The 19,602-nt window shown below is 58.4% G+C and overlaps 2 protein-coding genes across 2 annotated transcripts in view; one reads left to right on the top strand and one right to left on the bottom strand.

The window, feature by feature from the left end:
* The window catches only part of TMEM132B (transmembrane protein 132B), a 454,814-nt gene that overhangs the window by 374,160 nt on the left and 61,052 nt on the right, over nt 1-19,602 (top strand). The window lies entirely within an intron of this gene.
* Nucleotides 1,128-15,405, bottom strand: LOC147678921 (uncharacterized). The gene is made up of 4 exons (XM_086943432.1): nt 15,332-15,405; nt 2,345-2,687; nt 1,599-1,810; nt 1,128-1,536 (listed from the first exon to the last, which is right to left on the bottom strand). The coding sequence occupies exons 1-4, from the start codon at nt 15,403-15,405 to the stop codon at nt 1,128-1,130; spliced, it is 1,038 nt and encodes a 345-aa protein (XP_086799558.1).

Below are 19,602 nucleotides of genomic sequence, written 5' to 3'. Positions count from 1 at the left end.
GCACTTGTGCGCTGGCTCAGGGCTCGCACTCGCAAACGGGATGGGGTCCCCAGAGAACCCTCTCCCCTTTGTGACTGGTAGCAAAACATTTTTTTAAGAGCAGGCGGAGGTCCCACAGACCACAGCTTACTCTTAAAAAATAAAATAGAAACGTTTCATTTTTCTAATTTAAAAGTATCCCATTTTCCTCTAAGGAAAACGTGCTGCAATTAAATAAAAAAACAGCTTTTTTTAAAAAGCAGTCACAGACATGGCCACCATCCTGGGGAGTTCTAGCCACTCCCAATGGGTTCGTAAATTATATTAAAAAATATTAATGAGGCAGGTTGTTTTCGACACCATTGGGAATTACAAGCAGTGTCTGAAACACTGCTGTGAATTAAATTTTGCAAGTCGCCAATTGCGAGTCACAAGACAGCGCAATTTGTGAGTCGCAAAATGGAAAGGTCGACTTCTAGCCCTTAGTTACATGGGCTAGGCCTGCTCTGAGACCTCCTCGAGGGGCGGGGCTGAGAGGGTAGGGGCATCTCTGGGAACCTCTGGAGCTGAGCCTGCACCACTCGGCCTTCAATACTTAGGGGCTGAATATGATGCGGCCCGGAAAGGCTCTGCCGATGGCCGAAGGTGCCTGCCACGGGGTGAAGGGATTAACACCGCCTCGCATTTCCCTATGGGAGCATGCACTATGGCTGGTTTACAGCCGTAATACATGCTTCCATGGGGAAATGCCAGAATGTGACTGAACAGAATTAGGTCTCATCCTAATGAGGCGGGCGGGTCCGCCGACCGGTGGTCGATTGGTCCTGTTTAAACATCGTAATAGGCCCATAGCGGCAGGATAACTCTCAGTACCAAACAGCGCATCACAGGATCCCAAGTCAGCTCAAATAGCGCCATCTCCTGCTCCAAAGTAAGATTCTGGGGATCTAATCCTACACAGGCTAGAAGTTCTGAGACCCAGCGTGCTGCACTGCATTGCCTCATGGCCAGAGGAGCCTGAGACATTGGTGCCCAAATCACCATTGAATGACATGAAAATCCTTTGGCACTGAGATTCCCAGATGGGCCACTTCCAGTGCCATAGGCTGGGCCACTTCTGGTGTCCTAAGCAGGACCACTTCCGGTATCTAAGGCAGGGCTACGTCCTGTACCCTAGGCAGGGCCACTGCTGGTGTCTGAGGCAGGGCTACTTCCTGTGTCTGAGGCAGGGCTACTTCCTGTGTCCTAGGAAGGGCCACGTCCTGTGTCCTAGGGAGGGCCACGTCCTGTGTCCTAGGCAGGGCCACTTCCGGTGTCCTAGGCAGGGCCATGTCCTGTGTTCTAGGCAGGGCCACTTCCGGTGTCCAAGGCAGGGCCACTTCCGGTGTCCTAGGCAGAGCCACTTCCGGTGTCCTAGGCAGGGCCACTTCCGGTGTCCTAGGCAGGGCCACTTCCAGTGTCCTAGGCAGGGCCACTTCTGGTGTCCTAGGCAGGGCCACTTCTGGCGTCCTAGGCAGGGCCACTTCCGGCGTCCTAGGCAGGGCCACTTCCGGTGTCCTAGGCAGGGCCACTTCTGGTGTCCCAAGCAGGGCCCCTTCTGGTGTTCTAGGCAGGGCCACTTCTGCATCCTAGGCAGGGCCACTTCTGGTGTCCTAGGCAGGGCCACGTCCTGTGTCCTAGGCAGGGCCACTTCCGGCGTCCTAGGCAGGGCCACTTCTGGTGTCCTAGGCAGGGCCACTTCTGGCGTCCTAGGCAGGGCCACTTCTGGCGTCCTAGGCAGGGCCACTTCCGGCGTCCTAGGCAGGGCCACTTCCGGCATCCTAGGCAGGGCCACTTCCGGCGTCCTAGGCAGGGCCACTTCCAGCGTCCTAGGCAGGGCCACTTCCTCTGTCCTAGGCAGGGCCCCGTCCTGTGTCCTAGGCAGGACCACTTCCGGTGTCCTAGACAGGGCTACTTCCAGTGTCCTAGGAAGGGCCACGTCCTGTGTCCTAGGCAGGGCCACGTCCTGTGTCCTAGGCAGGGCCACTTCTGGCATCCTAGGCAGGGCCACTTCCGGCGTCCTTGACAGGGCCACTTCCGGCGTCCTAGGCAGGGCCACTTCTGGCGTCCTAGGCAGGGCCACTTCCTGTGTCCTAGGCAGGGCCCCGTCCTGTGTCCTAGGCAGGGCCACTTCCGGTGTCCTAGACAGGGCTACTTCCAGTGTCCTAGGAAGGGCCACATCCTGTGTCCTAGGCAGGGCCACTTCCGGTGTCCTAGGCAGGGCCACTTCTGGTGTCCTAGGCAGAGCCACGTCCGGTGTCCTAGGCAGGGCCACATCCAGTGTCCCAGGCAGGGCCCCTTACGGTGTCCGAGGCAGGGCTACTACCAGTGTCCTAGGCAGGGCCACGTCCCGTGTCCTAGGCAGTGCCACTTCTGGTGTCCTAGGCAGGGCCACGTCCCGTGTCCTAGGCAGTGCCACTTCTGGTGTCCTAGGCAGGGCCACTTCCTGTGTCCTAGGCAGGGTCACGTCCTGTGTCCTAGGCAGGGCCATTTCTGGTGTCCTAGGCAGGGCCACTTTTGGGGTCCTAGGCAGGGCCACTTCCAGTGTCCTAGGCAGGCCCACTTCCGGTGTCCGAGGCAGGGCCACTTCCGGTGTCCTAGGCAGGGCCACTTCCGGTGTCCCAGGCAGGGCCCCCTCCGGTGTCCGAGACAGGGCTACTACCAGTGTCCTAGGCAGGGCCACGTCCCGTGTCCTAGGCAGGGCCACTTCCGGTGTCCTAGGCAGGGCCACGTCCGGTGTCCTAGGCTGGGCAACTTCTGGTGTCCTAGGCAGGGCCCCTTCTGGTGTCCTAGGCAGTGCCACTTCCAGTGTCCTAGGCAGGGCCACTTCCAGTGTCCTAGGCAGGGCCACGTCCTGTGTCCTAGGCAGGGCCATTTCTGGTGTCCTAGGCAGGGCCCCTTCCAGTGTCCTAGGCAGGGCCACGTCCTGTGTCCAAGGCAGGGCCACTTATGGTGTCCTAGGCAGGGCCACTCCTGGTGCCCTAGGCAGAGCCACTTCTGGTGTCCTAGGCAGGGCCACTTCCGGCATCCTAGGCAGGGCCCCTTCCAGTGTCCTAGGCAGGGCCACGTCCCGTGTCCTAGGCAGGGCCACGCCCCGTGTCCTAGGAAGGGCCACTTCCGGTGTCCTAGGCAGGGCCACTTTTGGGGTCCTAGGCAGGGCCACTTCCAGTGTCCTAGGCAGGGCCACTTCTGGTGTCCTAGGCAGGGCCACTTCTGGTGTCCTAGGCAGTGCCACTTCCAGTGTCCTAGACAGGGCCACTTCCGGTGTCCTAGGCAGGGCCACTTCCGGTGTCCTAGGCAGGGCCACTTCTGGTGTCCTAGGCAGTGCCACTTCCAGTGTCCTAGACAGGGCAACGTCCTGTGTCCAAGGCAGGGCCACTTCCGGTGTCCTAGGCAGGGCCACTTCTGGTGTCCTAGGCAGGGCCACTTCTGGGGTCCTAGGCAGGGCCACTAACAGTGTCCTAGGCAGTGCCACTTCCAGTGTCCTAGGCAGTGCCACTTCCAGTGTCCTAGGCGGGGCCCCTTCCAGTGTCCTAGGCGGGGCCCCTTCCAGTGTCCTAGGCGGGGCCACTTCCGGTGTCAGAGGCAGGGCCACTTCCGGTGTCCCAGGCAGGGCCCCCTCCGGTGTCCGAGACAGGGCTACTACCAGTGTCCTAGGCAGGGCCACGTCCCGTGTCCTAGGCAGGGCCACTTCTGGTGTCCTAGGCAGGGCCACTTCCTGTGTCCTAGGCAGGGTCACGTCCTGTGTCCTAGGCAGGGCCATTTCTGGTGTCCTAGGCAGGGCCCCTTCTGGTGTCCTAGGCAGGGCCACTTTTGGGGTCCTAGGCAGGGCCACTTCTGGTGTCCTAGGCAGTGCCACTTCCAGTGTCCTAGGCAGGGCCACTTCCAGTGTCCTAGGCAGGGCCACTTCCAGTGTCCTAGGCAGGGCCACGTCCTGTGTCCTAGGCAGGGCCCCCTCCGGTGTCCGAGACAGGGCTACTACCAGTGTCCTAGGCAGGGCCACGTCCCGTGTCCTAGGCAGGGCCACTTCTGGTGTCCTAGGCAGGGCCACTTCCTGTGTCCTAGGCAGGGTCACGTCCTGTGTCCTAGGCAGGGCCATTTCTGGTGTCCTAGGCAGGGCCCCTTCTGGTGTCCTAGGCAGGGCCACTTTTGGGGTCCTAGGCAGGGCCACTTCTGGTGTCCTAGGCAGTGCCACTTCCAGTGTCCTAGGCAGGGCCACTTCCAGTGTCCTAGGCAGGGCCACTTCCAGTGTCCTAGGCAGGGCCACGTCCTGTGTCCTAGGCAGTGCCATTTCTGGTGTCCTAGGCAGGGCCACTTCCAGTGTCCTAGGCGGGGCAACGTCCTGTGTCCAAGGCAGGGCCACTTATGGTGTCCTAGGCAGGGCCACTCCTGGTGCCCTAGGCAGAGCCACTTCTGGTGTCCTAGGCAGGGCCATGTCCGGTGTCCTAGGCAGGGCCACTTCTGGTGTCCTAGGCAGGGCCACTTTTGGGGTCCTAGGCAGGGCCACTTTTGGGGTCCTAGGCAGGGCCACTTCCAGTGTCCTAGGCAGGGCCATGTCCGGTGTCCTAAGCAGGGCCACTTCTGGTGTCCTAGGCAGGGCCACTTCCAGTGTCCTAGACAGGGCCACTTCCGGTGTCCTAGGCAGGGCCACTTCCGGTGTCCTAGGCAGGGCCACTTCTGGTGTCCTAGGCAGGGCCACTTCCGGTGTCCTAGGCAGGGCCACTTCTGGTGTCCTAGGCAGGGCCACTTCTGGGGTCCTAGGCAGGGCCACTTCCAGTGTCCAAGGCAGTGCCACTTCCAGTGTCCTAGGCAGTGCCACTTCCAGTGTCCTAGACAGGGCCACTTCCGGTGTCCTAGGCAGGGCCACTTCCGGTGTCCTAGGCAGGGCCACTTCTGGTGTCCTAGGCAGGGCCACTTCCGGTGTCCTAGGCAGGGCCACTTCTGGTGTCCTAGGCAGGGCCACTTCCGGTGTCCTAGGAAGGGCCACTTCTGGTGTCCTAGGCAGGGCTACTTCCGGTGTCCTAGGCAGGGCCATGTCCTGTGTCCTAGGCAGGGCCACTTCCGGTGTCCTAGGCAGGGCCACTTCTGGTGTCCTAGGCAGGGCCACTTTTGGGGTCCTAGGCAGGGCCACTTCCGGTGTCCTAGGCAGGGCCATGTCCGGTGTCCTAGGCAGGGCCACTTTTGGGGTCCTACGCAGGGCCACTTCCAGTGTCCTAGGCAGGGCCATGTCCGGTGTCCTAAGCAGGGCCACTTCTGGTGTCCTAGGCAGGGCCACTTCTGGTGTCCTAGGCAGGGCCACTTCTGGTGTCCTAGGCAGGGCCACTTCTGGGGTCCTAGGCAGGGCCACTTCCAGTCTCCTAGGCAGGGCCACGTCCCGTGTCCTAGGCAGGGCCACTTCTGGTTTCCTTAGCAGAGCGACTTCTGGTGTCCTAGGCAGGGCCACTTCCAGTGTCCTAGGCAGGGCCACTTTCAGTGTCCTAGGCAGGGTCACGTCCTGTGTCCTAGGCAGGGCCATTTCTGGTGTCCTAGGCAGGGCCACTTTTGGGGTCCTAGGCAGGGCCACTTCCAGTGTCCTAGGCAGGGCCATGTCCGGTGTCCTAGGCAGGCCACTTCTGGTGTCCGAGGCAGGGCCACTTCCGGCGTCCTAGGCAGGGCCACGTCCTGTGTCCTAGGCAGGGCCACTTCTGGCATCCTAGGCAGGGCCACTTCCGGTGTCCTTGACAGGGCCACTTCCGGCGTCCTAGGCACGGCCACTTCCGGCGTCCTAGGCAGGGCCACTTCCTGTGTCCTAGGCAGGGCCCCGTCCTGTGTCCTAGGCAGGGCCACTTCCGGTGTCCTAGACAGGGCCACTTCTGGTGTCCTAGGCAGGGCCACTTCTGGGGTCCTAGGCAGGGCCACTTCCAGTGTCCTAGGCAGTGCCACTTCCAGTGTCCTAGGCAGTGCCACTTCCAGTGTCCTAGGCGGGGCCCCTTCCAGTGTCCTAGGCGGGGCCCCTTCCAGTGTCCTAGGCGGGGCCACTTCCGGTGTCAGAGGCAGGGCCACTTCCGGTGTCCCAGGCAGGGCCCCCTCCGGTGTCCGAGACAGGGCTACTACCAGTGTCCTAGGCAGGGCCACGTCCCGTGTCCTAGGCAGGGCCACTTCTGGTGTCCTAGGCAGGGCCACTTCCTGTGTCCTAGGCAGGGTCACGTCCTGTGTCCTAGGCAGGGCCATTTCTGGTGTCCTAGGCAGGGCCCCTTCTGGTGTCCTAGGCAGGGCCACTTTTGGGGTCCTAGGCAGGGCAACTTCTGGTGTCCTAGGCAGTGCCACTTCCAGTGTCCTAGGCAGGGCCACTTCCAGTGTCCTAGGCAGGGCCACTTCCAGTGTCCTAGGCAGGGCCACGTCCTGTGTCCTAGGCAGGGCCCCCTCCGGTGTCCGAGACAGGGCTACTACCAGTGTCCTAGGCAGGGCCACGTCCCGTGTCCTAGGCAGGGCCACTTCTGGTGTCCTAGGCAGGGCCACTTCCTGTGTCCTAGGCAGGGTCACGTCCTGTGTCCTAGGCAGGGCCATTTCTGGTGTCCTAGGCAGGGCCCCTTCTGGTGTCCTAGGCAGGGCCACTTTTGGGGTCCTAGGCAGGGCCACTTCTGGTGTCCTAGGCAGTGCCACTTCCAGTGTCCTAGGCAGGGCCACTTCCAGTGTCCTAGGCAGGGCCACTTCCAGTGTCCTAGGCAGGGCCACGTCCTGTGTCCTAGGCAGTGCCATTTCTGGTGTCCTAGGCAGGGCCACTTCCAGTGTCCTAGGCGGGGCAACGTCCTGTGTCCAAGGCAGGGCCACTTATGGTGTCCTAGGCAGGGCCACTCCTGGTGCCCTAGGCAGAGCCACTTCTGGTGTCCTAGGCAGGGCCATGTCCGGTGTCCTAGGCAGGGCCACTTCTGGTGTCCTAGGCAGGGCCACTTTTGGGGTCCTAGGCAGGGCCACTTCCAGTGTCCTAGGCAGGGCCATGTCCGGTGTCCTAAGCAGGGCCACTTCTGGTGTCCTAGGCAGGGCCACTTCCAGTGTCCTAGACAGGGCCACTTCCGGTGTCCTAGGCAGGGCCACTTCCGGTGTCCTAGGCAGGGCCACTTCTGGTGTCCTAGGCAGGGCCACTTCCGGTGTCCTAGGCAGGGCCACTTCTGGTGTCCTAGGCAGGGCCACTTCTGGGGTCCTAGGCAGGGCCACTTCCAGTGTCCAAGGCAGTGCCACTTCCAGTGTCCTAGGCAGTGCCACTTCCAGTGTCCTAGACAGGGCCACTTCCGGTGTCCTAGGCAGGGCCACTTCCGGTGTCCTAGGCAGGGCCACTTCTGGTGTCCTAGGCAGGGCCACTTCCGGTGTCCTAGGCAGGGCCACTTCTGGTGTCCTAGGCAGGGCCACTTCCGGTGTCCTAGGAAGGGCCACTTCTGGTGTCCTAGGCAGGGCTACTTCCGGTGTCCTAGGCAGGGCCATGTCCGGTGTCCTAGGCAGGGCCACTTTTGGGGTCCTACGCAGGGCCACTTCCAGTGTCCTAGGCAGGGCCATGTCCGGTGTCCTAAGCAGGGCCACTTCTGGTGTCCTAGGCAGGGCCACTTCTGGTGTCCTAGGCAGGGCCACTTCTGGTGTCCTAGGCAGGGCCACTTCTGGGGTCCTAGGCAGGGCCACTTCCAGTCTCCTAGGCAGGGCCACGTCCCGTGTCCTAGGCAGGGCCACTTCTGGTGTCCTTAGCAGAGCGACTTCTGGTGTCCTAGGCAGGGCCACTTCCAGTGTCCTAGGCAGGGCCACTTTCAGTGTCCTAGGCAGGGTCACGTCCTGTGTCCTAGGCAGGGCCATTTCTGGTGTCCTAGGCAGGGCCACTTTTGGGGTCCTAGGCAGGGCCACTTCCAGTGTCCTAGGCAGGGCCATGTCCGGTGTCCTAGGCAGGCCACTTCTGGTGTCCGAGGCAGGGCCACTTCCGGCGTCCTAGGCAGGGCCACGTCCTGTGTCCTAGGCAGGGCCACTTCTGGCATCCTAGGCAGGGCCACTTCCGGTGTCCTTGACAGGGCCACTTCCGGCGTCCTAGGCACGGCCACTTCCGGCGTCCTAGGCAGGGCCACTTCCTGTGTCCTAGGCAGGGCCTCGTCCTGTGTCCTAGGCAGGGCCACTTCCGGTGTCCTAGACAGGGCTACTTCCAGTGTCCTAGGAAGGGCCACATCCTGTGTCCTAGGCAGGGCCACTTCCGGTGTCCTAGGCAGGGCCACTTCTGGTGTCCTAGGCAGAGCCACGTCCGGTGTCCTAGGCAGGGCCACATCCAGTGTCCCAGGCAGGGCCCCTTACGGTGTCCGAGGCAGGGCTACTACCAGTGTCCTAGGCAGGGCCTCGTCCCGTGTCCTAGGCAGGGCCACTTCTGGTGTCCTTAGCAGGGCCACTTCTGGTGTCCTAGGCAGGGCCACGTCCTGTGTCCTAGGCAGGGCCATTTCTGGTGTCCTAGGCAGGGCCACTTTTGGGGTCCTAGGCAGGGCCACTTCCAGTGTCCTAGGCAGGGCCATGTCCGGTGTCCTAGGCAGGGCCATGTCCGGTGTCCTAAGCAGGGCCACTTCTGGTGTCCTAGGCAGGGCCACTTCTGGTGTCCTAGGCAGTGCCACTTCCAGTGTCCTAGACAGGGCCACTTCCGGTGTCCTAGGCAGGGCCACTTCCGGTGTCCTAGGCAGGGCCACTTCTAGTGTCCTAGGCAGGGCCACTTCTGGTGTCCTAGGCAGGGCCACTTCTGGGGTCCTAGGCAGGGCCACTTCCGGTGTCCTAGGCAGGGCCACTTCCAGTCTCCTAGGCAGGGCCACGTCCCGTGTCCTAGGCAGGGCCACTTCTGGTGTCCTTAGCAGAGCGACTTCTGGTGTCCTAGGCAGGGCCACTTCCAGTGTCCTAGGCAGGGCCACTTTCAGTGTCCTAGGCAGGGTCACGTCCTGTGTCCTAGGCAGGGCCATTTCTGGTGTCCTAGGCAGGGCCACTTTTGGGGTCCTAGGCAGGGCCACGTCCTGTGTCCTAGGCAGGGCCACTTCTGGCATCCTAGGCAGGGCCACTTCCGGTGTCCTTGACAGGGCCACTTCCGGCGTCCTAGGCACGGCCACTTCCGGCGTCCTAGGCAGGGCCACTTCCTGTGTCCTAGGCAGGGCCCCGTCCTGTGTCCTAGGCAGGGCCACTTCCGGTGTCCTAGACAGGGCTACTTCCAGTGTCCTAGGAAGGGCCACATCCTGTGTCCTAGGCAGGGCCACTTCCGGTGTCCTAGGCAGGGCCACATCCAGTGTCCTAGGCAGGGCCTCGTCCCGTGTCCTAGGCAGGGCCACTTCTGGTGACCTAGGCAGGGCCACTTCTGGTGTCCTAGGCAGGGCCACTTCCTGTGTCCTAGGCAGGGTCACGTCCTGTGTCCTAGGCAGGGCCATTTCTGGTGTCCTAGGCAGGGCCACTTTTGGGGTCCTAGGCAGGGCCACTTCCAGTGTCCTAGGCAGGGCCATGTCCGGTGTCCTAGGCAGGCCACTTCTGGTGTCCTAGGCAGGGCCACTTCTGGTGTCCTAGGCAGGGCCACTTCCTGTGTCCTAGGCAGGGCCATGTCCTGTGTCCTAGGCAGGGCCACATCCTGTGTTCTAGGCAGGGCCACTTCCGGTGTCCTAGGCAGGGCCACTTCTGGTGTCCTAGGCAGGGCCACTTCCTGTGTCCTAGGCAGGGCCATGTCCTGTGTCCTAGGCAGGGCCACATCCTGTGTCCTAGGCAGGGCCATGTCCTGTGTCCTAGGCAGGGCCACATCCTGTGTTCTAGGCAGGGCCACTTCCGGTGTCTGAGGCAGGGCCACTTCCGGTGTCCGAGACAGGGCTACTACCAGTGTCCTAGGCAGGGCCACGTCCCGTGTCCTAGGCAGGGCCACTTCTGGTGTCCTAGGCAGGGCCACTTCCGGCGTCCTAGGCAGGGCCACTTCCAGTGTCCTAGGCAGGGCCACGTCCGGTGTCCTAGGCTGGGCCACTTCCGGTATCTAAGGCAGGGCTACGTCCTGTACCCTAGGCAGGGCCACTGCCGGTGTCTGAGGCAGGGCTACTTCCAGTGTCCTAGGCAGGGCCACTTCCAGTGTCCTAGGCAGTGCCACTTCCAGTGTCCTAGGCAGGGCCACGTCCGGTGTCCTAGGCTGGGCCACTTCCGGTATCTAAGGCAGGGCTACGTCCTGTACCCTAGGCAGGGCCACTGCCGGTGTCTGAGGCAGGGCTACTTCCAGTGTCCTAGGCAGGGCCACGTCCTGTGTCCTAGGCAGTGCCACTTCCAGTGTCCTAGGCAGTGCCACTTCCAGTGTCCTAGGCAGTGCCACTTCTGGTGTCCTAGGCAGTGCCACTTCTGGTGTCCTAGGCAGTGCCACTTCCGGTGTCCTAGGCAGGGCCACGTCCCTTGTCCTAGGCAGTGCCACTTCTGGTGTCCTAGGCAGGGCCACTTCCAGTGTCCTAGGCAGGGCCATGTCCGGTGTCCTAGGCAGGGCCATGTCCTGTGTCCTAGGCAGGGCCACTTCTGGTGTCCTTGGCAGGGCCACGTCCTGTGTCCTAGGCAGGGCCATGTCCGGTGTCCTAGGCAGGGCCATGTCCGGTGTCCTAGGCAGGGCCACTTCCAGTGTCCTAGGCAGGGCCACTTCTGGTGTCCTAGGCAGGGCCCCTTCCAGTGTCCTAGGCAGGGCCACGTCCTGTGTCCAAGGCAGGGCCACTTATGGTGTCCTAGGCAGGGCCACTCCTGGTGCCCTAGGCAGAGCCACTTCTGGTGTCCTAGGCAGGGCCACTTCCGGCATCCTAGGCAGGGCCCCTTCCAGTGTCCTAGGCAGGGCCACGTCCCGTGTCCTAGGCAGGGCCACGCCCCGTGTCCTAGGAAGGGCCACTTCCGGTGTCCTAGGCAGGGCCACTTTTGGGGTCCTAGGCAGGGCCACTTCCAGTGTCCTAGGCAGGGCCACTTCTGGTGTCCTAGGCAGGGCCACTTCTGGTGTCCTAGGCAGTGCCACTTCCAGTGTCCTAGACAGGGCCACTTCCGGTGTCCTAGGCAGGGCCACTTCCGGTGTCCTAGGCAGGGCCATGTCCGGTGTCCTAGGCAGTGCCACTTCTGGTGTCCTAGGCAGGGCCACTTCCTGTGTCCTAGGCAGGGCCATGTCCTGTGTCCTAGGCAGGGCCACATCCTGTGTTCTAGGCAGGGCCACTTCCGGTGTCCGAGGCAGGGCCACTTCCGGTGTCCGAGACAGGGCTACTTCCAGTGTCCTAGGCAGGGCCACGTCCCGTGTCCTAGGCAGGGCCACTTCTGGTGTCCTAGGCAGGGCCACTTCCGGCGTCCTAGGCAGGGCCACTTCCAGTGTCCTAGGCAGGGCCACGTCCGGTGTCCTAGGCTGGGCCACTTCCGGTATCTAAGGCAGGGCTACGTCCTGTACCCTAGGCAGGGCCACTGCCGGTGTCTGAGGCAGGGCTACTTCCAGTGTCCTAGGCAGGGCCACTTCCAGTGTCCTAGGCAGTGCCACTTCCAGTGTCCTAGGCAGGGCCACGTCCGGTGTCCTAGGCTGGGCCACTTCCGGTATCTAAGGCAGGGCTACGTCCTGTACCCTAGGCAGGGCCACTGCCGGTGTCTGAGGCAGGGCTACTTCCAGTGTCCTAGGCAGGGCCACGTCCTGTGTCCTAGGCAGTGCCACTTCCAGTGTCCTAGGCAGTGCCACTTCCAGTGTCCTAGGCAGTGCCACTTCTGGTGTCCTAGGCAGTGCCACTTCTGGTGTCCTAGGCAGTGCCACTTCCGGTGTCCTAGGCAGGGCCACGTCCCGTGTCCTAGGCAGTGCCACTTCTGGTGTCCTAGGCAGGGCCACTTCCAGTGTCCTAGGCAGGGCCATGTCCGGTGTCCTAGGCAGGGCCATGTCCTGTGTCCTAGGCAGGGCCACTTCTGGTGTCCTTGGCAGGGCCACGTCCTGTGTCCTAGGCAGGGCCATGTCCGGTGTCCTAGGCAGGGCCATGTCCGGTGTCCTAGGCAGGGCCACTTCCAGTGTCCTAGGCAGGGCCACTTCTGGTGTCCTAGGCAGGGCCACTTCCGGTGTCCTAGGCAGGGCCACTTCCAGTGTCCTTGGCAGGGCCACGTCCTGTGTCCTAGGCAGGGCCACGTCCTGTGTCCTAGGCAGGGCCACGTCCTGTGTCCTAGGCAGGGCCATGTCCGGTGTCCTAGGCAGTGCCATTTCTGGTGTCCTAGGCAGGGCCCCTTCCCGTGTCCTAGGCAGGGCAACGTCCTGTGTCCAAGGCAGGGCCACTTATGGTGTCCTAGGCAGGGCCACTTCCGGCGTCCTAGGCAGGGCCCCTTCCAGTGTCCTAGGCAGGGCCACTTCTGGTGTCCTAGGAAGGGCCACTTCTGGTGTCCTAGGCAGGGCCACTTTTGGGGTCCTAGGCAGGGCCACTTCCAGTGTCCTAGGCAGGGCCACTTCTGGTGTCCGAGGCAGGGCCACTTCTGGTGTCCTAGGCAGGGCCACTTTTGGGGTCCTAGGCAGGGCCACTTCCAGTGTCCTAGGCAGGGCCACTTTTGGGGTCCTAGGCAGGGCCACTTCCAGTGTCCTAGGCAGGGCCATTTCTGGTGTCCTAGGCGGGGCAACGTCCTGTGTCCAAGGCAGGGCCACTTATGGTGTCCTAGGCAGGGCCACTTCCGGCGTCCTAGGCAGGGCCCCTTCCAGTGTCCTAGGCAGGGCCACTTCTGGTGTCCTAGGAAGGGCCACTTCTGGTGTCCTAGGCAGGGCCACTTTTGGGGTCCTAGGCAGGGCCACTTCCAGTGTCCTAGGCAGGGCCACTTCTGGTGTCCGAGGCAGGGCCACTTCCAGTGTCCTAGGCAGGGCCACTTCCAGTGTCCTAGGCAGGGCCGCTTCCAGTGTCCTAGGCAGGGCCACTTCCAGTGTCCTAGGCAGGGCCACTTCCAGTGTCCGAGGCAGGGCCATTTCTGGTGTTCTAGGCAGGGCCACTGCTGGTGTCCTAGGCAGGGCCACTTCCCGTGTCCTAGGCAGGGCCACTTCCAGTGTCCTAGGCAGGGCCACTTCTGGTGTCCGAGGCAGGGCCCCTTCTGGTGTCCTAGGCAGGGCCACTTTTGGGGTCCTAGGCAGGGCCACTTCCAGTGTCCTAGGCAGGGCCATGTCCAGTGTCCTAGGCAGGCCACTTCTGGTGTCCTAGGCAGGGCCACTGCTGGTGTCCTAGGCAGGGCCACTTCCGGTGTCCTAGGCAGGGCCACTTCTGGTGTCCTAGGCTGGGCCACTTCTGGTGTCCTAGGCAGGGCCCCTTCTGGTGTCCTAGACAGGGCTACTTCCAGTGTCCTAGGCAGGGCCCCTTCCAGTGTCCTAGGCAGGGCCACTTCTGGTGTCCTAGGCAGGGCCACTTCTGGTGTCCTAGGAAGGGCCACTTCTGGTGTCCTAGGCAGGGCCACTTTTGGGGTCCTAGGCAGGGCCACTTCCAGTGTCCTAGGCAGGGCCACTTCTGGTGTCCGAGGCAGGGCCACTTCCAGTGTCCTAGGCAGGGCCACTTCCAGTGTCCTAGGCAGGGCCGCTTCCAGTGTCCTAGGCAGGGCCACTTCCAGTGTCCTAGGCAGGGCCACTTCCAGTGTCCTAGGCAGGGCCACTTCCAGTGTCCTAGGCAGGGCCACTTCCGGTGTCCTAGGCAGGGCCACTTCTGGTGTCCTAGGCAGAGCCACGTCCGGTGTCCTAGGCAGGGCCACATCCAGTGTTCGAGGCAGGGCCACCTCTGGTGTCCTAGGCAGTGCCACTTCCGGTGTCCTAGGCAGGGCCACTTCCAGTGTCCTAGGCAGTGCCACTTCCAGTGTCCTAGACAGGGCAATGTCCTGTGTCCAAGTCAGGGCCACTTCCGGTGTCATAGGCAGGACCACTTCTGTTGTCCTAGGCAGTCCCACTTCTGTTGTCCTAGGCAGTCCCACTTCTGTTGTCCTAGGCAGTCCCACTTCTGGTGTCCTAGACAGGGCCACTTTCAGTGTCCTAGACAGGGCAACTTCCAGTGTCCTATGTATGGCCACGTCCTGTGTCCTAGGTAGTGCCACTTTTTGCATCCAATGCAGGGCCACTTCTGTTGTCCTAGGCAGGGCCGCTTCAAGTGTCCTAGGCAGGGCCACTTCCAGTGTCCTAGGCAGGGCCACTTCCAGTGTCCGAGGCAGGGCCATTTCTGGTGTTCTAGGCAGGGCCACTGCTGGTGTCCTAGGCAGGGCCACTTCCGGTGTCCTAGGCAGGGCCACTTCCAGTGTCCTAGGCAGGGCCACTTCTGGTGTCCGAGGCAGGGCCCCTTCTGGTGTCCTAGGCAGGGCCACTTTTGGGGTCCTAGGCAGGGCCACTTCCAGTGTCCTAGGCAGGGCCATGTCCGGTGTCCTAGGCAGGCCACTTCTGGTGTCCTAGGCAGGGCCACTGCTGGTGTCCTAGGCAGGGCCACTTCCGGTGTCCTAGGCAGGGCCACTTCCGGTGTCCTAGGCAGGGCCACTTCTGGTGTCCTAGGCAGGGCCACTTCTGGTGTCCTAGGCAGGGCCACTTCCAGTGTCCTAGGCAGGGCCACTTCCAGTGTCCTAGGCAGGGCCACTTCCGGTGTCCTAGGCAGGGCCACTTCTGGTGTCCTAGGCAGAGCCACGTCCGGTGTCCTAGGCAGGGCCACATCCAGTGTTCGAGGCAGGGCCACCTCTGGTGTCCTAGGCAGTGCCACTTCCGGTGTCCTAGGCAGGGCCACTTCCAGTGTCCTAGGCAGTGCCACTTCCAGTGTCCTAGACAGGGCAATGTCCTGTGTCCAAGTCAGGGCCACTTCCGGTGTCATAGGCAGGACCACTTCTGTTGTCCTAGGCAGTCCCACTTCTGTTGTCCTAGGCAGTCCCACTTCTGTTGTCCTAGGCAGTCCCACTTCTGGTGTCCTAGACAGGGCCACTTTCAGTGTCCTAGACAGGGCAACTTCCAGTGTCCTATGTATGGCCACGTCCTGTGTCCTAGGTAGTGCCACTTTTTGCATCCAATGCAGGGCCACTTCTGTTGTCCTAGGCAGGGCCACTTCCGGTGTCCTAGTTAGGGCCATAGCTGACATCGCATCCATGCCCTGATACTCGGCTTCCGTGCACTAGTGCAGTTTTGTGCACGACCAAGACAAGTGCATGAGGGAATTTGGTCCAAGCTGCCTTTATCCAATTTGTACACTTTTATGGGGTGTAGCATCGAATATTCATTAGGACGTTGCTCTCCCTGGCAGTCACACTCCTGGCATTTTCAAATGTCCTTTGTGTATCAGCACCATTCTTCTTCTGCCATCTGCCTGCCCAGGCCATCATCCACCTTGTTTCACTGTTGCTTAACCTGCACCCATCCCAGAGCAGAACCATGTTGATAACTGAGACCAAGGCCTCTTCTGGACTCCTGGCCTCAGTCATCTCTCATAGGCTCTAAGGGGCATATTTACAATGAAGTGGCAGAGCGTGGCATTAGCCTCCGTGGATTAACGCCACGCTCAGCCACTTCTGAATCGCAGGGCTGCATCATATTTACAACAATATGGTGCAGCCCTGTGTATCTCCCTGCGCTAGTGCTACATTTAGCCGCCTTGTGCAAATTCAGGCACCCTTGCACCATAGTGCAAGGGTGCCTGAATTAAGGGGAAGATTGTTTATGTGCAGACAGGGCTCCCTTCCTGCCCATAAACAATCCTTAAATGATGATTTTTAACTTCTATGTATGCTGCTTAATAAAGCACAAATAGAAGTTACAAAACGTCATTTTGCTTTGGGATTGTTTATTTGCAGGAAGGAAGCCCTGTCTGCACAAAAACAATCAATGTGTGCATAGAAACAGCAAAAACAAGGAGAAATAAAGCATTTATCCTTGTTTTGCCTGTTTAAGGCCAGGTTTTCTCTGGTCCTAATGTTGGCGCTGCCTCCTATTTACAACACCCTTCTAAATAGGAGGCTGCGTCAAAATCAACGGGCGTTGCGGTGGTACTGCAACACCCATGGCTCTCCCTTTTCACGCTAAGTATAGCATGAAAAGGGCCTTATTTATCAGGCAGCGTTAAGCCACGTTAAGTGACTTAACGCTGCCTTGTAAATAAGGCAAAGCTTCTATCGCTACCACAACTTTATTTATTTATTAGATTTGTATGGTGCACAGCTACCCAAAAAGGGTTTCGCGGCGCCTGTGGCATATGGATGAACAAAGGTATATGATAAGCATGGTTTTAGCACAGTTGTTTCTGGAAAAGCCAAGTTTTTATGTTCTTTCGGAAGCTGGCATCGTTTTCTTCTTTCCGGATGTGTAAGGGAAGTGTGTTCCACAGGATAGGCCCTCTGACCGAGAAAGATCTTCCACCCATTCTTTGCAATCTAAACCTTTGAACAGCAAAATCTGCTGCAGTTTGAGAGCGCAGGTTTCTTGCTGGTAGGTAGGGAGTGGCTAATGCTTGCAGATAGGTTGGTGCCGTTTTGGATTTGATCTTAAACATGGAGCTCAGGGTTTTGAAGCTGATACGGTTTTCTACCCTGAGCCAATGTAGATCATTCAGATGTTTTGACACTCTTGCGGTTTTTTGGTATTCTACACAGGAGTCTCGCAGCTGAATTTTGGATCAGCTGAAGTCGTTTGATGACTGCTTGGTTTGAACTCAGGTAGAAGATGTTGCCGTAGTCAAGACGCGATGTAATTAATGCGTTGACTGCGGTCTTTTGAGTGGTGGGGGGGAGCATCCATATTATTCTTTTCAGCCACTTTATTATGGTGAAGCATAGGCCTGCGACTTTATTTGCCTGCTGTTTCATTGACAGAGCATTATCCATGATAACTTCTAAGTTTCTTACCTGGGCTGCTGAAGTGGGGAGATTTCCCAACTCGGGGGACCAGTGAGAGGAGTTCCAGAGTTCTTTATTTTTTCCTAACAGGAGGATCTCGGTTTTATCACCGTTTAGTTTCAACTGGTTGGTGGTCATCCAGTTGAAGATTTTCTGGAGCCCAATTTTGAGGAGAGAAGGAACTGAGGGATTTGAATCTGACAATGAAAAAATAATTTGGGAGTCATCTGCGCAGGTCATGAGGGTTAGTCCTACGCAGTCCGCTAGGTCAGCCAAGGGTCTGAGATACAGATTGAAAAACAGCGGGCTCAGAATGGAGCCCTGTGGTACTCCATGTGGGGCGCGGAAAGTGTCTGAGCAGGCAAGGTTAGATCTGATCTGGAAGGTCCTATCAGTTAGGAAGGACTTATTCCATTTCAGAGCATCACTACGGATACTGTTTCTCTCGAGTGTGGCCATGACTTTACTATGGGAGATGGTATCAAACGCCGCACTCAAATCTAATAGAATGAGTGCGACCGTTTGTCCCTCATCCAGGAGTTTCCTAATGTTTTCCGTAACACCCAGCAGAGCGGTCTCCGTAGAGTATCCTGCTCTGAAGCCCAATTGTGTGGGATGGAGGAGGTCGTTTTCCTCGGCGAAGAGGGTGACAGCAGAATGTATGTGCCTTTCCATGAGCTTGGAAAAAGCTGGAAGCAGAGATATTGGCCGGTAGTTTGTCAGGACAGCGGGGTCAGCTGAGGGTTTTTTCAGGAGTGGGTTTACCATTGCGTGTTTCCAACATGAAGGGACTTTGGAGAGTTGGAGAGATGAATTTAGCGTGTCTGCTATAATGGTCAGGGAGGTGGTGTCAAGCTGATGTTAAGGATGATTTTTTCTATTTTTTTATTTAAGGGACGAGTAGTAGCAATAGTTTGAGCACCTACAAGGTCCTTTACTGTGTTGAATAATATTTTAGCTTTATTTGCAGCATTGTTTATGGTGTTGGCCACATATAGGGCACGGGCCTTAATGCAGGAAGAGTGGTACGGATTTCTGGCCTTATGATATATTATCTTTTTTTCTTGATTATATTCTTTGCGCCATTGCCTTTCTAGGGCTTTACATTTTGATTTTTTGGTTTTAGGAAGTTCATTGAACCAGGGGGCTGGGGGCCGATGGGTGTTTCTTTTTGCCTGAGTTTGAGGAAGACATTTATCGGCTGCGTTTTCTAGCCATAGATTGGTGGCTTCGGCTACACTTTCCATATTCTGGCCATGAGTAGGTGTGCTATTTGTTAGGGTTTGGTTCAATTTTTCTATATCAAGGAGTTTCCAATTTCTCATGGAATTTGCTGGCCATGCTATATTTTTTTGTGACATAGTGACATAGTGACATAGTGGCGATAGGGACTTGCAAATATGTCCCTAAGTCTCTCATGGCCCCTATGACAGAGGCAGAATATGTGACCCATAACATCTTTTGGGTATCTGAAGCTCTCTGTTTCAGGAGGTCATCCAATGTATGTAGCTGCACGAAGGATTTGATAACCCCCTGATCATGAACCCCCCAGGTGGTGAGGCATCCCTTCTCCATCTGCAGTTTCAGTCACTTCTTGGCGAGGTTGGAAATATCTGAGATGCATCTTATGAGAATGAGGGAGGATGGAAGTAGTGTGAGATCTTTCAAGGCTCCAACCTTATCCCAGATTGACAGAGTTGTCCTCCTGATGGGTGAAACCTTAAGGAGATTTGATCAAGTTTCCCAATCCACGTGACTCTTGAGTGATCTATGAAGCAACCCGGTTTGTTTCCGCGACTGGGCTCGCCGTACCCAAGTGAAAAAGGAAGATCAGCCTGGAGTTATTCTGGAGTCACCAGGATGGGGCTGGATTACTCCAGGATGTATAGGGCTGGACTACTTCAGGATTATCCTGTGAGTATTTCAGGATGTGGCTGGATTACTCCAGGATGTATAGGGCTGGATTACTTCAGGATTATCCTGTGAGTATTTCAGGATGGGGCTGGATTACTCCAGGATGTATGGGGCTGGATTACTCCCAGATGATCCTGTGAGTATTTCAGGATGGGGCTGGATTACTCCAGGATGTATGGGGCTGGATTACTTCAGGATTATCCTGTGAGTATTTCAGGATGGGGCTGGATTACTCCAGGATGTATGGGGCTGGATTACTTCAGGATTATCCTGTGAGTATTTCAGGATGTGACTGGATTACTCCAGGATGTATAGGGCTGGATTACTTCAGGATTATCCTGTGAGTATTTCAGGATGGGGCTGGATTACTCCAGGATGTATGGGGCTGGGTTACTCCCAGATGATCCTGTGAGTATTTCAGGATGGGGCTGGATTACTCCAGGATGTATGGGGCTGGATTACTCCCAGATGATCCTGTGAGTATTTCAGGATTACTCTGGATTACTCCAGGATTTATGGGGTGGACTACTCCAGGGTGTATGGGGCTGGATTACTCTCGGAGGATCCTGTATTTCAGGATGGGACTTGATTACTTGATCCTGTGAGTATTTCAGGATGGGGCTGGATTATCACAGAATAATCTTGTGATTACTTCAGAATGAGGCTGCGTTACTCACTGATGATCTCAAGATAACTACAGAATGGGACTTTATTAAGTTGTCAGCTGATCTTTGGTGGGTTGTGAAAGTCACAACAATAAATAAAGACGCCTTTAAATTCCGTGTTTAAATTCCGTGTTTAAATTCTGTGTTTAACGTGTCACATTTGCGGGGACTCTTTACATTTCTTTCTCCTACTGCAAAGCGAGAGGAGTTT

This window comes from Lissotriton vulgaris, chromosome 11 (genome assembly GCF_964263255.1).
Source record: "Lissotriton vulgaris chromosome 11, aLisVul1.2, whole genome shotgun sequence".
Lineage (NCBI taxonomy): Eukaryota > Metazoa > Chordata > Amphibia > Caudata > Salamandridae > Lissotriton > Lissotriton vulgaris.
Note: the sequence above shows the minus strand (reverse complement) of the source record. Positions and strands in the feature narration are given on the sequence as shown.

What these genes read in the sequence shown, in the direction of transcription:
- LOC147678921 (XM_086943432.1), bottom strand. Translation starts at nt 15,405, where the DNA reads ATGACTGAGGCCAGGAGTCCAGAAGAGGCCTTGGTCTCAGTTATCAAC. An exon ending in CTGCTCTGGGATGGGTGCAG is followed by an intron (nt 2,688 to 15,331) that starts GTTAAGCAACAG and finishes GGCCCTGCCTAG; the next exon opens with GACACTGGTAGTAGCCCTGT. An exon ending in GCCCTGCCTAGGATGCAGAA is followed by an intron (nt 1,537 to 1,598) that starts GTGGCCCTGCCT and finishes GGCCCTGCCTAG; the next exon opens with GACACCGGAAGTGGCCCTGC.